Consider the following 15,980-nt stretch of genomic DNA (forward strand, 5'->3'; position numbering starts at 1 on the left):
AAATCCAGTGTCTGGAAACAGAAATCTGTTTATAAAATATTGTAATATCTTAGCAAAGGGGTAATCACTAGTCTTACAAAATATACGCACACATACAAGTGGTACATATTATGATTTTTTTAAACATGTAGGTAAGACGTTAATAAGATTTCGTTCAGTGTTGTTTTCATAAAAGAAGAACCATTGCGGATATACGAATAAGAGGGTATTCATGAAACGGTGTAAACTCTGGGTAAACCTGGTAAAAGTGGTAGAGTGGTAAATGTGTCAAAATTTTGACAGCTCGTTTACCATAATGCAATGAACTATGAAGCTAGAGGTCTGGGGTTCGAATCCCATCCTCCCCGACTAACAAATTTGCTTCTACACAGAGAAAAATATGACCCGCTAAAAACTAACAGATTGCCATATTGTTTTACCTTCCATACATTTCATAAGGAAATCTTATTAAAATCAACGATTAATAAGGTTTTTTTAAGGAGATTTCTTATTATTTTTATAGAGAAAATCTTATTAAAATTTGACTGAAAAGTTGTTTTTTTTTTTGCAACTTAGCACTAGAACAAAAATCGCGATCAATATTTTCATGGCAGGTTGGTCCAGGTGGTAAGGTGGGCGACTAATGATTTGAAGTCTCCAGTTCGATTCCCAGCCTGGTCATCGTTTTTTTTATTTTTTTGCAGATTTTAAAACAATAAGGAAAACCCGATTGTTTTAATAAGGTTTCCTTCTTGGATGAAAACCATAGAGAAATCTTATTGTTTTTGTTCTATTTTATGTGGTCTATTTTTCTCTGTGTATAAAGCTTTACAGGTGTTTATGTAGCTCCTGTAAAGCTGTATAGAAGGGATATTGTTTGTTGGGTCCAGCACCTAAATCATTTTTTTCCTGCTTAGGCCTGGTACGCAGTTCGAGCTAAATTTTAGCCGAGATAAAATTCCCATACAAGTTATCGATAATTTGTATGGGATACGTTTTAGCTCGGATAATTTTTTTCGATAATTTGTATGGGAGATAAAATTTAGCGCGATCTGCGTACCAGGCATTAATCTAAGCCCAAGAATATCAAATTAAGCAAGTTAACTCGCACCATTCTTTTGCTCGAATAGCTGCGGGCCTCTAAGGCTCAGTGCATACTTGCGTTATTTGACTCTCGATGACGCAGCAGTTTGATTCTTACTCTACTCACAGTAATTTACTGTCAGTAAAATTGAGATGTGATTACTAAAGAATCAAACCACAGCGTAATCAAGCCTTAACGGGGTTGCATTCAAAGACTTGAAGACTTGTCGGCATGGTATCTTGATGTCCTCTCACAGAGATTCAAGTGTCCTGTCTGCATTTCATATATTTTTCCATAAGATAGAATAAGGATTTTTAAAGCTTTCGCTCCACTGAAAGTTCTCCCGAATTCCAAAATAATAAAATTAACTTCAAAGTTTTAACTTTTAACAATTTATTTACAAAAAGAAATCAACTTTCCAACCAAACCAAAACATACTTATTTACACATCAAAATTTACATTTAAAAAATCTTAAAATAAACTATTTCCGGTACCTCAGGCCACCATGATAGGTATATCCATTTACAATTGATAGAAAGCTTTCACCAAAGTGCACTTTCGATTGCACAGCAACAGCAAATTATCATCAACACTCGATATGCCACCCTTAAGCAATGGATATGCATTTTGGATATTTTTAAAATAACCATAAGTAAAATGTTTCCATCCTTGAATATATTGATATTTGTAAATGTGATAGAAATCGATATCTTGATCCGATAACACTAACAAATATATCCCACCATCAGAGAGTGTAAATATATTAAATCTATCGATTCGTGTTTTCAGTTTAATGATTTGATAGATATGATACATTTGACAGTCTTCTAAGCTCGAACTAACGGAGGTATCATATTCAAATATGACAATTCTTTGACAGTGAACACAACTTAAGAATAAATGGTAACTGTGTGGTGTAACTTGAGCTAGTTCGATAATATCAAAATCACCATCGATTACTTGAACGATATCAAATATTTGAGTAACGGTATTGAGATTATAGATGGTTATTGATGGATAATTTTCGATAACAGTTGATACCACTAATATTGTATGGGAACTTAGTTTGAATAGCTTTGAAACCTTACCCACGCCATCGGTTAAAAGTTGCCAGTCTCGCACTGTTTTAAAGTGATTATCGATTTTTAGAAATCGTATTTCATTGTGTCCTGCATATAAGTCAATACCATGAACCATCACAAACCAATCGATAGCATTGTAAATTTCTATACTATGTACAAGTTTATCAAGCATGAATCTTTTATTAAAATGAGGGTTGGTTATCGTTATGAGACTATTTACATGACGGTAGCCCTCTTTGCAGTTGTTATCGGCTTTCACAGTTATTCCATATTCATTGGCTGTAACAGAATTTGTAATTGTCTTACTCAACGATATTCTATTGTGATATCGTGACCATTTGACAATAGTTTGCTCTCGATCACAATACTGATATCTATTGTTATCGAAAATAAATTCTTCTTGAATCGAATCATTTCTTAATTTCCATTCGATTAATGTACTAAAATCATAATCCAGGTAAACCAATCTCTTGGGATTCAAAGCTTTGGTATCGATAACATGCTGGGCAGTTCTCAAATTTGTTTCAATATTCTTGAGAGTCTTTGTGTGGGCTTTGAAACTCTCTTTGTAAGTTTTATTTTGAATAAGATCATGTAATGGATTCTTTGAAGCTAATGGAGTTGAAACTATCAATTTTTCTTTAAATGTTCCATTTGGTATCGATAAACTATCGAATTCATAATTTTTATCAAGAAATATTGTTTGCCGATATCGTTCAATTAAATCGATATTATTTAACTTTACAATCATAGCAGGACCAATTAGTTGTAGTTCACCATCGATAGTTTTTGCTCCAGTGATTTCTTGAAGAGTTGCTGAATTTTTTTGCACAACATTATCCATTGATATACCATTTATCGATTGAAGAAATACCTTTTTATCCAGCACAAGATTTTCAAATGTGAGATGACCAAATATTTCTTGACCTGGTCCTGATTTACGTACTCGATTTTGAAGCAAGAAATTTAAACTCATCTGATCGATATCGAATAATTGAAGATCACCATCAACTTGTAGGGTATCGATTTTTACTGGAGGCCACATACGATCTGGATAAGCTAGGAATATATTGTTTGTTGGCATGTGATTTACTAAACCTTGAACCGTTAGATGCCCGAATATAGGTGGAACTTGAAAATTGATCGGTCCTTGTATAATCGAAGATGGTTGACTTAATCGATATAGTGATGAGTTAAATTGTAAAATATCGATTCCATTAATTGCTTTTGTACCCAAATGACTCAAAGCTGTAAATTCTGCCAGTTGAATAGGTTTTAAGAAGATTTTGCTGGCTAAAACAACTTCTTCCATTGAACTATTATGAAATAGACAATCAGTTGCAATGTGATCAAAATCGATATCTTTGGGGAAAATTTCTTTTGTATGCATTGTAGTGATGAGAGGTTTTTTAAGTTTCACATTTCCTGTTATAATTTGATCATCGAAATGTCGGACAGCGTTTTTGAAAATATATTGCAGGTCCAAACTTTGTTGATCATCACCCCAAGGCCAACTGGCATCACCAAGAACATAAAGATTCTTCCAGGGATTCGATAGAATGCTATTGATTCGATTTTGCATCAAATTTAAATCAATATCTAGTCTTCCAAAAAGACTTCCACGAACAGTTAGTTTCTGCAAAATAATATCAGAATTAATGATCACTTTAAGTGATCGTGTATCGATAAATTCGGAAGTTGAAAAACCATTTATATCAGGAACATTGATGTTGGTAAGATTGAGGTTATCGAAAGTATATGCTCCACTTATGACTTGATATTGAGACTTGAGAAGAATATTTCCGAAGAGATTATCGATTAGAAGATTGTTAATGGTTGGAGTTTTAAGTTCTGTGAGTATTGTAAGTTCATTGCTAAAAGTTTTCCTTCCAGTGATGATAGTATTTTCATTCACACGAACCAAGGAATCGACGTAGGTTTTCCAATCGATATCATTTACTGTATCGACGTGAAGATCAGCTTTGAATTCTAAACTTCCTTCCACGAAGATATCCTTATGAAGAATAAGATCATTGTCAACTTGGCGAATGCGGTTGAAGATCTCCTCCGAGGAAAATCGATTCAAAAAGTCAAAAAGAAGGTTTTTAACTTTCAAAGTTGAGCTTATAACAACGGTTCCGAAATGATTATCAGTTTCAGAAAGATCACTTTTCGACGAAGATGCTCCATTGAGGAGACGAGCATTTAAGTTTTTAGTAACTGTAGCTTTTTCGGTAACAGTTATCGATTTAAAGGTCTTGTTCCCAGTAAAGTTTATGACTTTTCGGTTATTGGAGATGATGTCTTGAGCTGCAAGCTGATTCAGAAGTTTAATTTCACCATGATAGAATGAAAGATCTCCTTGGAATACTTTTTCCCCAGAGATAACCATTGGTTCGGTTATTTTGACAGCAGTTCTGTCAATGTGTCGAATTTTCGTACCAAGAACTTTGTCTGCTATTAAACTACCTTGGATGTGAGCCGAAATAAAGATCAATAAAACAGGTTTGACACTTTGCATAGTCGTTGTGAAGAGATAGTCCGAAATAGGATGATTGTTTAAGTTGATGGTGTTTAAGGCTGGCGCAGAAATAGTGCAGTCAATGAATGATATCGGTTTGTCGAATTCCTAGAAAGGGGGGTTTTCAAGTTACTTTTTAGAAAAAACATCTTCTCTGAGTTACCTGAGAAATTGATTTCATCCAAAAGTTTGTTTTAATGTCCGCTGATAACTCGTTTTCACCGACAAATATTCGAGTCTTTTGCTGATCTTCTACGAAGACATTAGCTAAAGTTAATGATCCTTCGATCAAAACTTTTCCAGTGTAGGTTTGTTGCAGGTCTAAAACGCTAGTTCCAAAAATATGCCTCGCTCGATGATCGTTCTCAGCCAAAATAAGCTCTCCGGCAACACTGACATCTTCAGCAATCACAGGTGCTGCAAAGAAATCATCGATATAATATTTAGAAAAAAAAAAACTGGACATCGAGAAATGCTAAAATATAACAGTTATAACAGTTTTTTGAATTTGACAAAATCTATTGTTGCCTAAAGCACGGCGAATATGGTCCCGATTTACGGCGCAAAATATTTCTCTAATGCACAAACTGTTATACTTTTGACATTTCTCGAGTTATTCGCATAAAAAAAGAGAAATCAACTGACACTTAATAACGTTATCCATTCCTTTCATCGCCACGTCCCGTGTAATATCTAAACCATTCACCAAATCAACTTGAAGATCACTTGCAAAAAATCTCGATATCACAATATCTGAAGTTATATTTTGATCGCTAACAAGATTGAATAAGCTTTTCGTTGGAAGACCATTTAATACTGGAACTTCAAGATTGTCAATTTCAGCAGATGATTGTAAGATCAATCGACCACTTATCGATCGATCTCGTGACTTCAAAAAGACATTCTGATAGAAATCTTCCCATAATACACCATTGATCCGTTTGACATTCACATTTCGAACACTCATTGTTGTTTCAGGAATTGAACGTGTTATAAATCGATTGAAACTTCGACTAGCCATAACTGTGGCTGTCAAAAGTTCTTTGGTAGCAAGAATTTTCGTTGTCACTGGTATTAAGATTTTGAGATGATCGAAGTCGGAGCTTATGTTGAAACCTTTGAAGGAAGAAAATAGAAAAGAAAGTTGTAAATTTTAAAGTTTAATTTTGACATTTCTCCAACTGTTATACTTTGTGCAAATGTTATTAGACAAAACAAAAGTGTAATACAGCTCATTTTCGAACACTTAAATGCTGCTAGTGTCTAGACTTATAAAACAGCCACTCAGCTTACCTGGAATTAGATCATTTTCAAGAATTAAATTTCCAACTTGTAGACTCTTCACTTTCAGATTCAATGTCGATGTTTTATTAAAATCATCAACAAATCCTCGACTAAAACGAGTTCTTCGTTCTCCACTCGAAATAGCTTGTAATCTTTGTCGAATTTGTACTGGACTTCTCAACTTTGAACCAACAATCTTAACAATTCCTATATTTCCAGAATAAATCCGGATTGGATTTTGATATGCAACGCTGCTCGATTCACTTTGAATGGTTTTCTTGATTTCATCAAAAGAATATTTTTGACTGAGTAGAATTTTACGTAATTTGGCAATACTTTCTTCGAATGCGTGTTTTTGATGTTTTAATGGATCACCCAGGTCTTAAAACAAAAAAAAGCTATTAAACAGTTTTCAAATGATTCATTCCCAAACTAACAATTTTGCTTCTATAAAGCTTTACAGAAGCAAAATTGTTTGTTGAGATACCCGTATCTTACCGTCAACATCATCGTTCACCTCAAATGACGGTCTTTGTTCAAATTCAATTTCGACAAATCGCAATAAAGTTGAATTATCTCGAACGTAATTTAACAAAATAAAATGACTTTCTTCTTGATTATTGATGTGTGTCAAAATTGAGGAAATATTTTTAGTATCAGTTCGAAAAGTTCCATAACACTCCAAACGTGTATTCAAATAAACTGAGACTTTCTCGTCCTTAAGACCAACAAGGATATGCTCGCCAGCTGTAAAATGGGTAAAGCTAACCTCATTAGCTGGTCGTTTCTTGTAGAGTGTAAATTGTTCTTTGGTCATTTTAAAGGTGGTACATTTTTTGTGTCCTAGAGTGCATGTCAGTAGGTAATTGCTTTCTTGATATGTAAATGGGTGGACAAGATTCGATAACAATTGCATGACTTGAATTTGTTTTAAAGTTGGTAAAATGGTGTAAGTTGTTACTGTGATCTATGAGAACATTATTTTAAATAGTTCATAATTTTTCAATATCAATTTTTACTTACCTTCGTTTGACTTCTTGATAGTCGACTTGTTATAAGGTATTTATTTTGTGAACCGATAAGTTTTATATCTTGAATTGGAGGAATGCTTTTTTCTTCCATTGGATCAAAATATGTCTTCGACCATTCGTATGTACTTTTTTTTAAAGATTTAAGTTCATAAATATTATATTTTTTATATGTATCATCAAAAACTTACTTGATTCTACTGTAGAGCTTATTGAAGTTCACCAATACAATCAGATTTACACTTTCATCTGATGATTCACAAAGAAATAATTTTCGATATCGACCATGTAGAGTTATCTGTTGGATGGAGTCCATTGTGGGTATTTCGGAAGCAACAAAATTTGTAGACCCTCTCATAATTGTCTCGTTAGCAAATTGGAATACCTCCAAATGATCCTCGAGGGCAACAACCAAAAGAAATAAGTGACGCCATGATATTATCTAAAAATAAAACTTGAAAAATTGAAGCTGCCAAAATTGAAAACTGCTAATAACATTCAACATAAGGCTCCAATGTTAAAAATTTTCTAATTGTATTTTAGAGTCTTCCAAAGTATACTATTTAAGAAATTTCACAAAAACCTTAAAATCATTGTTATTATTTGCAAGCAACTCAAACTCCTTACGTGGACTATCATAGCAAAAATATAATCCCTTCAATAGTTTATTAATTTGAACAAAATTAATAAGAACTGTCTGTTTTACCAGATTTTTTTTTTAACAAAAAGGAATAAATGAGAACTAATTGAAACCCATTTGTACATTGGACAGTATAATTAAAAGCAGAAGAGCCGTTTTAGAAAATATTTGAACCAAGAACATAAAAATGGCAATGTTTTTTAGAATGTGAATGTTTTGATGCAAAACAAAGCATTTTTACCTATAAAAATATGTTTTTAAATACATTTAATTATCTTTTAAATTATCTAATTGTTAACTATTTTAACTTCTAAGCGAAAAACAGAATTTTTATAAAAAAATTTGATTTAAAAAAAAAAAAATAAACTACATTAAATTAAAAACATATTTTATATACATAGGTAAAAAATTGATTCGCTATAAATAATTTACTCCTAAATTTTGAGTTTCAAAAATGTATTTACTATATTCACGGTGGTCTTGAAAACGCGGCAGGTTTTATAAAAATGGACCCCAAAAGTAATGATGCAGATTTGTTCGAAATGATCTCAGGATTCCAAATTTGTAAATTTCAAAATCGTACCTGATCCCTTTTTTGAGTTACAGGCATTCTACATATATACAAGTGGGAGGGCATTTGGGAAAAAAAAATTAAAGAAAAAACAAAAGCACATTATAATGTCCTATACCTTTTTGGAAAGCTAACATATACTCCTTGAATTTGATGATTATTTGAAGTTGATTGAGTAAATAGTTTTTGAGAAATTTAATTCAATTTAATTAATTCAAAGTCAAAATTAAAAAAAAATAATTTTTTGTATTTAAGTTAATTTTTTTTTTTTAACTTTGAATTACAAGGTACAAGTTTTTTTCAAAATTAAATGTTCTATTTAGTTCTTAGTCAAATCCTTAATAGATGCAAACAAATATTCTAGTTTTTCAAAAATGGGAAAAAAGATAGGCACTTTTAAATTTGTTTTATTATTTGTTCCTAAGGAAAAATTTGTATAATGGTTATTTAATGAACAGATTTGTAAGTTCTAATCACACTTAGTGTAACTCAGAATCAACCTCAAGAACGGAGTGGTATTTTGGCACCTTTTTTGAGGTTTTTTTTGTTCATTTTTGCTGTTTTTTTTAATGTTTTTTTTTTGCCATTTTTAGAGTTTTGTATTTATTTTTTTTTTCATTTTTATATTTTTTTAAGTTATTTTTATTACGTTCTTAGTATTTCAGGACTATTTTTGAAAGGTAAGAGTTATAATGCTACGTATAACGGAAAAATATCCCACATTACATAGATTTCAGGACAGCTAAGGCCCTCAGGGACCACAAAACCTTTTCTCGATTTTCATCGTGAGAGCCATTTTCATGAATCCATGTTGCCTTTTCGCGTTAATTTAAAAAAAAGAAGACGTCCTTGATCAGCATCGTGTTACAGTGACCTTTTTTAAATTTTATTTGAAGCTAATTTTTTTTATTTGAAAAAAAAAATTAAGAAAAGCTAAAAAAAATTTGGAGAAAAGATACATTTTTCCTTAAATCTCGAAAACTAAGATACTGTTAAACATGCGGTTTGACCTAAAATCAATGAGAGCATTGATTTGTATAAAAAAATTTTACCCTTTATTAAAAACAATTGAATAAAATAAACTGAAAGAAAAAAAAATATTTTTTTCTAAAATAATAACTTTAAAATTTAATTTCTCAAAAACTATTTACTCAATCAACTTCATATAAACATCAAATTCAAGGAGTATATTTTAGCTTTTCAAAAAGGTATAGGACATTATAATGTGCTTTTGTTTTTATTTTAACGCCCTCCGGCGTGTATATATGTAAAATGCCTGTAACTCAAAAAAGGGATCAGGTACGATTTTGAAATTTACAAATTTGGAATCCTGAGATCATTTCGAACAAATCTGCATCATTACTTTTGGGGTCCATTTTTATAAAACCTGCCGCGTTTTCAAGACCACCGTGTATTGTACCAACCTGTTTTGATAAAATTGATTTAAAAACAATTTTTGAATTTGTTTTTTATTCGAAAAAGTATTTAATGAAATTTGTACTCAATACTAAAATTTGTTATATAACACATACACCTACATAACATACATAATATATCTATATTAGGGTGTCCATTATTTTGAACATTACTGAATTTTAATATGCATAGGTACGTACTAAAAACTAAACTAACATCATCCTCGTTTTTAGCACAGAAAAAAGTGTACCTATTCGTTAAAAAAAATAAATCGAAATTTAACTTTATAAGGACACATTCATTATTTCGTATCGTAAAGTTAAAAATATCTAACGTAAAATTAATATCATATGTACATGTACATAGATTTGTTGAAAAGAAAATTTAATTTGGTTGATTTTTTTTTTAATTTTAATAAAGTAATTCATTTTTTTTTTTACAATTTCGTTGTACCTCATTTTACTTAAAACCCTTCACTGGTTTCGATAAACATGCAAAAAATTGTAATCAAAATCCTTGGACCAATTTGTTCAATAAAAGCTTGCAAAAATGGTATGGTATACAAAAAATTTAAAGCATTTTAGATATTCTCATCTTCTATATAAAATTACCCCATAATGTAGCTTTAAAAACAAAACTAAACAGTAGGTAGGTAGAGGTACAATAAAATACAACAAAAAAGTTTCCATTAAAAAGTATAAAAAACAATAAGAAATTAATAGCCAAGCATACCTCGGCACCCAACAGCTCCGATTCCTGCCAAGCTCCCTCCAAATTTGCTATCAAAGTTATCATCTTTCTATCTCTTTCTAAGACCAATCGATAGAGTTCAGTTCCATGAAGTAAAAACACCTGTTGACCAGCAACGTCTTTAATTATTTTCAAGTTGGAGACACTTTGTATATTCATATCAGTAAAGGGCAATCGAAACCGCATACCAAAGCCACTTGGTTGTGGATTTCTGACATTGGTTTCATTTGATACAGATATCTGCAAATAAATTAAAAACAAATTTATTGATAAAATAGGCACACACTTATAACGGAACTAATTTTTAATTTTAACTTCACATTACACTGAGATTTACCCGGCTTTGAAGTAAAAATATAACAAATATCCATATGATTTTCGTCCACATGATTTGGGAGGAAAGATTTATTTTAAATTATTCTTATTTGGCTATAAAGAAATTTGTATTACTGTGGGAACATTAATAACTTTCAATGATTTTTTGACGAAAAAGAATAACACAAAATGATAATTTTTGTAGGTAGTATGTCAATTTTATACACAGCAAAGGCAAGGCTTAAGTGGAAGTCAGCAGAACGGCTTACAACAAGAGAAACAAATGCGTTGAAGAAAAAACAAAACATAGGATTGCCAGGAAGCGTGAAATATGATATTATTTACTTTTAATATAGTACCTATATAAAGGTACTTTTCAAGTAATGCATTTGATTCGAAACTGAGTTATGAGTCAACATGAAATTGTAATAAGAAAATGTAAATAATTTCGGGCCCGGAACAATTCTATTTTTCTGTAAAATATAAAAATTAACAAGAAAGAAGAAAAGTCTTTTATCTTGTACTAATTATAATAAATTTATTAAATTCACTTTTATTAGTTAATCATTGTAGAGAAAACAAAAACTTTTTTTTTACAATAGATGATGGGTGATAGATTAGATATCTTCGATATTTACTGTAATTATTAAGCTTGTCATTTTTCTTATATTAACTTATACAAGGCCGTAAAATTATAATTATTTTATAATTTTTATTGCTTGTTAATTTGGTTCTTATTAGTTTCCTTACACTTAAACTTTTATTAAAATTTTATTGAATATAATTTGATTAAAATAACCAAACCAACAGAACTATCGGATGATTTGACTTGCTTCAAATTTGAGAATAGTTTATGAAGCTTTTTTATATTGGGTTTTAGTCAATTGAAATGTTACATTAACCTTGCATTTTGGGTAGGACAAGATTTTTTTTGTTTTGATGTGTAGAGGAGGTTAATGTGAGTATACAAACTAGTTTTCGGGGTTGAAAGCCCCCCTATTTGGCCGCCATCTTGGAAAAAGTGGTGTAAACTGTTTTTTATCCATATCTTGCGAACCGTATGTCCCACAAAAAAAATTGTCAACATCGTTTTTGTAGATAATTTATTTTTCTATAATTTTGAATAAGGTACTTTTTTCTGTAAAACTGAAAATAAGAAAGTTATACTTAAAAATGGATGTACATTTTCAAGAAAAAAATCTTTAAGGGGCTATAACTTTTTTTCTACAACTTTTATTGAAAAAATACTCATGACAGTTTTTAAAGATTATTTAATTCCCAACAATTTAATGTGTTCATTTTTCAGATTTCGATTATATAAAGCTGCTGCAATGGTTTCACAAAAAAAGGTAACAATTTATTTCCGTACTTTACTTTTTACTAGAGCATGTAGGTTGGGTCGAGACAAGAAAAAAATCGTATTAGAGGGGGTCTATTCCCCTCCGTTTAGCAGGGAGGGGCAATTAAAAAAAAAATTGACTTAATTTGGAAAAAAAATTATCAAAAATCAACGGTAACACCTACAATGACGTGCTATACCTTTTTGTAAAACCAAAACACTAGTCTCTTACAAAAATTTTAAACAAAGCCATTTTATAGCACAGTTTTTGAAGAATGAATTTTGAAAAAAAAAATTGGAAAAAAAAATTTAAATTATTTTTTTTCAAAATTTTATGTAATTAAGTACTATTTTAGTTTTTAAAATTCGATTCTCTTGTTTATTTTTAAACCGAAATAGAAAAACTTAAAAACAGAAAATAAAGAGGTTTAAAAAAAAAAATAGTTTTGGTTTTTTGTTAATTTCTTGAATAGACAAGATATTTTTGAATCCGGTTTTCTATTTTTTTTTTTAAATAAATAATAAACGAATAACTTAAGTTTTATGACCGTAAATAACAGTAAAATACAAATTTAGAAAAAAAACATTTACATAATATTGTCTCAAAATGGTTCTTATTTTTTTTTGTTTTTAGGAAGAACATACAACTTATATTATTAGGACAGAAAAAAGCATTAAAGTTATTTTATTTTACTAAAGCAGTAAAAAAAATTAATTCTTCTTTACAAAAGAAATCTGATGCTAAACTTGTTGCAATCTTAAAAACATTAGGAAACTTATGTTAAATTTTTGCATAAATGAGTTTGAAAATCTAAGAGCCTTTTGCTGAATCGAAACTTAAGCATTTAAGTTCAACATAAATTCTTATGTGACAGTTTACGCAGAGCGCAAAGTAGAGAATAAGAATTTATGTTCAACATAAATTATTTAAGTTTCGATTCAGCAAATGGCCTTAAGATATTTTAATTATAATATTAAGTACCTAAGTAAGATTGTACCTATATTTAAGTCTATGTGAAACAAGTGGGACTATTCTATTTTTTCCTAAAAAATGAACACTTTTGACCCATTTATTAATGTTAACCACCTACAATTAAAAAAAAAAAAATACTGACCACCGTTTAACATTTTCTGACCACACTTATTAAATCAAAAAATTTTTTTTTTGAAAAACAAGAAAATTCTGATACTCCAATTTAAAGTTATAACAAATCAAAAAATATAGAATGGAACAGATTAAAAAAAAGAAAATAATAATATCCCCAGTACTCCCCTAAAGAGCATAAATGGAAACAAATAACAATTCTTTTCATCAAAGAAGATACAAGAACGTTGAACACACTTCACATACGAGAATAATCTGTATAATATTAAACAAAAGAAACTTATCTCCTTTGAGATAAGATTGTCATATACCTTACCTGCTTGGTCACGATGTTAAGTTTAAGTTTAACATCCACATGTGATTTAGTCATTTGAAAGACACTGCTCAAATATGTTTCCACAAAAACTCTACCAAAGCAATACATCAAAAACTTTACCTGATCCAAAATTTCCACAATTTCGAATGGATGATTTTGGCTATGGTAAAGAACATGTCAGAGTTATGGCTTTGGTTAAAGATGGACCCTACCACACGGTTAAAGAATTTTCTGTGACATCTCATATGAAGTTGGCAACTCATAAAGAATATTATGAAGGTAAAGCGTTACAAAATGGGAAAAAGATGTTAACTTAACCCTGATTAATTTTTTGTATTTAAGCTGACAACACAGATATCATTGGAAGTGATGTCCAAGAAGTGAATATCTTTTTGCATGCCAAAAAGCATGGTCTTGGAAGTCCCGAAGACTTTGCTCTTACTTTGACCCAGCATTTTCTAGACACTTATCCAATTGTCTCAGAATCGCATGTTCGTGTAGAAGAGAAGCCTTGGGAAAGACTAAATGGTGAACATAATCATGCTTTTTCAATGTCATCGACTGTCAAACGTTTTTGTGATGTTGTACGAAAAAGAAGTGGTAAGCTTGATTCAGATAACCATTTCTTTAAACATTTAAAATAAATTTGGACATAGATCCTGAGCCTCTTGTAATGAGTGGAATCGATGGTCTTCGAATCATAAAGACAGCCCAAGCTCCATTTGTTGGTTATATTAAAGCTGGACTTCATACTGAAGGCGATCAACCGGATCGGGTTTTATGCGCTGACATCTTAGCCAAATGGCAATACTCCACATTGGAAAACGTTGACCTTACCACAAGTTGGCAACAAGTTAAAGATCTTATCCTCAAGGCTTATGCTGGAGATCCAAAAACTGGAGTCACAACAACTAGTGTTCAATATATTTCGTACGAAGCAGAGAAATTGGTTTTAAGTGAAGTTCCACAAGTGAGTGTACTTACATCGCTACTTTTTTGTGTTTTGATTGTTTACCTTAAAATGTTTATTTAATCTGCAGATTTCTAGTATAACAGTTGCATTGCCCAACATTAGATATGCTGACTTTGATTTCAGTCGATTTGCTGAAATAAAATCGAATGTGAAGAATTTGAGTATTTATCAAACTGCGGAGGTACCCAATGGTATTGGATTTTCGAAATTAGACCGATTGGATTGTTTGAGCAAAAGTAAAATGTAGACTGCTTGTACATTGAAATATTAAATGAAATAAAAGTGGGTTCATTTAATAAAAATTATACAAAAAAATTAGTTTTACTAATTTGTTTTAAATATGTGTGGGCTCTTGGTGTAAACTGTCAAATTTATTTTTGATTGCAGACCATTTTTCGCTTAAATATTTAAAGAAGAAAAGTTTTTGTTTTAAAGAAAAGTTACATTTTATTAAATTTTTTGTAACATTTTTGTTTCAATATAAACTAATTGGAATTGATTAAAATGCTGTGGAGAATAGGTTCAATGCGTTCCACATTATTCTTTTTTGATTTTTTCGAAAATTTAATTTTGGAACCATTCGTTTTTTTACTCCCTGAAGTAAAATACTTCGCTGCCATGCCTTTTTTCATAGCAAAAAGTGTTGTATTTTTATTTAACACCAACAAAGATTGATCAAGTTTCAAACGTATTTCTGCAAGATATTTCTTCATATTTTTAATTTCAGCAGCCAAAATGATTTTATCTTTTGAAATGTCTTCATACTCTTTTAAAATATTAGCAAGCATTTCTTTAGTTTGTAAGAGATTTTTTTCATGATCTTTGTTGCTATAAACTTTTTCTTCGGCATTTTTTCGCAATGTTTTTTGTAGTTTCATTTCGAGGAGCACTGATTTTTTGGGAACTTTTTGAGAGCCATTTGCTGTTTGTTTACCTTTTAATTCAAAAATACAATTTATTTATTTAAGATTAAGTACAAAACTTTGAAAAACCATTCCTACTTTTTGAGTTGTTAAGATTTTTTTGAGCTGTTGATGTGGATTTTTTCAATAATGGTAACCGTTTGTTATTTTTATTTGATTTAACATTATTTTTTGACGAAATGTTATTAAGACTGTTATGTGGTTGAGATGGTGTTAAAAGCATTTTTTTTTTTATTTTTTTAAATTTTATTTTCAACTTTTAATTTTGATTACAAAAAATAAACTGTTCAAGGTTTGAAATATACTGAGATGTCATGTTACTATTTTTAAGTTCAGAAAGATTTTTTACAGTAATTAATTCATCACTTTTTGTTGTTTATTAGTGAAATCAACTTTTAAGTAAATGTAACATAAATGAACATCTCCACCAAATTTAAGCTTTAAAAAAAAAATGTTGCTATATAGCCCAGTAAGAATAGACGAAAAATTGTCAAAGAAATGAAAATAAAACTGTAATAGGTTGATTTTTGGTATACCGCTTGGTGTTAGGGTAGTTTACAATCTGTGAAAAGTCCTGAAGTTTCCTCTGTCCGCTAGTCCCATTATAATGGGTCAAAGGTCACAACATTTTTTATTTTAAAAACGGTAGGTAT

At 30.3% G+C, this 15,980-nt stretch overlaps 3 protein-coding genes across 3 annotated transcripts; 1 reads left to right on the forward strand and 2 right to left on the reverse strand.

Annotated features, from left to right (window-relative positions):
• Positions 1–1,439: 1,439 nt before the first annotated feature.
• Positions 1,440–10,940, reverse strand: LOC129916827 (uncharacterized). Its single transcript, XM_055997008.1, has 9 exons — positions 10,694–10,940; positions 10,339–10,596; positions 7,171–7,421; positions 6,975–7,107; positions 6,450–6,918; positions 5,961–6,332; positions 5,313–5,783; positions 4,831–5,084; positions 1,440–4,775 (listed from the first exon to the last, which is right to left on the reverse strand). The coding sequence occupies exons 1-9, from the start codon at positions 10,742–10,744 to the stop codon at positions 1,587–1,589; spliced, it is 5,448 nt and encodes a 1,815-aa protein (XP_055852983.1). The 5' UTR covers positions 10,745–10,940; the 3' UTR covers positions 1,440–1,586.
• A 2,344-nt stretch (positions 10,941–13,284) lies between these two features.
• On the forward strand, positions 13,285–14,685 carry LOC129916831 (uricase-like). Its single transcript, XM_055997021.1, has 4 exons — positions 13,285–13,710; positions 13,774–14,031; positions 14,088–14,401; positions 14,472–14,685. The coding sequence occupies exons 1-4, from the start codon at positions 13,506–13,508 to the stop codon at positions 14,649–14,651; spliced, it is 957 nt and encodes a 318-aa protein (XP_055852996.1). The 5' UTR covers positions 13,285–13,505; the 3' UTR covers positions 14,652–14,685.
• A 184-nt stretch (positions 14,686–14,869) lies between these two features.
• LOC129916840 (uncharacterized) lies at positions 14,870–15,650 on the reverse strand. The gene is made up of 2 exons (XM_055997033.1): positions 15,406–15,650; positions 14,870–15,338 (listed from the first exon to the last, which is right to left on the reverse strand). The coding sequence occupies exons 1-2, from the start codon at positions 15,548–15,550 to the stop codon at positions 14,890–14,892; spliced, it is 594 nt and encodes a 197-aa protein (XP_055853008.1). The 5' UTR covers positions 15,551–15,650; the 3' UTR covers positions 14,870–14,889.
• Positions 15,651–15,980: the final 330 nt, after the last annotated feature.

Source organism: Episyrphus balteatus, chromosome 1 (genome assembly GCF_945859705.1).
Source record: "Episyrphus balteatus chromosome 1, idEpiBalt1.1, whole genome shotgun sequence".
NCBI lineage: Eukaryota > Metazoa > Arthropoda > Insecta > Diptera > Syrphidae > Episyrphus > Episyrphus balteatus.

Excerpts from the sequence above, each read along its gene's own strand:
- LOC129916840 (XM_055997033.1), bottom strand. The coding sequence starts at position 15,550 with ATGCTTTTAACACCATCTCAACCACATAACAGTCTTAATAACATTTCG. Across the intron at positions 15,339-15,405 it reads AAATCTTAACAACTCAAAAA|GTAAACAAACAGCAAATGGC; the intron begins GTAGGAATGGTT and ends TTGAATTAAAAG.
- LOC129916831 (XM_055997021.1), top strand. The coding sequence starts at position 13,506 with ATGTTTCCACAAAAACTCTACCAAAGCAATACATCAAAAACTTTACCT. Across the intron at positions 13,711-13,773 it reads TCATAAAGAATATTATGAAG|CTGACAACACAGATATCATT; the intron begins GTAAAGCGTTAC and ends TTTGTATTTAAG. Across the intron at positions 14,032-14,087 it reads TGTTGTACGAAAAAGAAGTG|ATCCTGAGCCTCTTGTAATG; the intron begins GTAAGCTTGATT and ends ATTTGGACATAG.
- LOC129916827 (XM_055997008.1), bottom strand. The coding sequence starts at position 10,744 with ATGTGGACGAAAATCATATGGATATTTGTTATATTTTTACTTCAAAGC. Across the intron at positions 5,784-5,960 it reads TGAAAATGATCTAATTCCAG|GTTTCAACATAAGCTCCGAC; the intron begins GTAAGCTGAGTG and ends CTTCCTTCAAAG. Across the intron at positions 4,776-4,830 it reads GGATGAAATCAATTTCTCAG|GAATTCGACAAACCGATATC; the intron begins GTAACTCAGAGA and ends CCCCCTTTCTAG.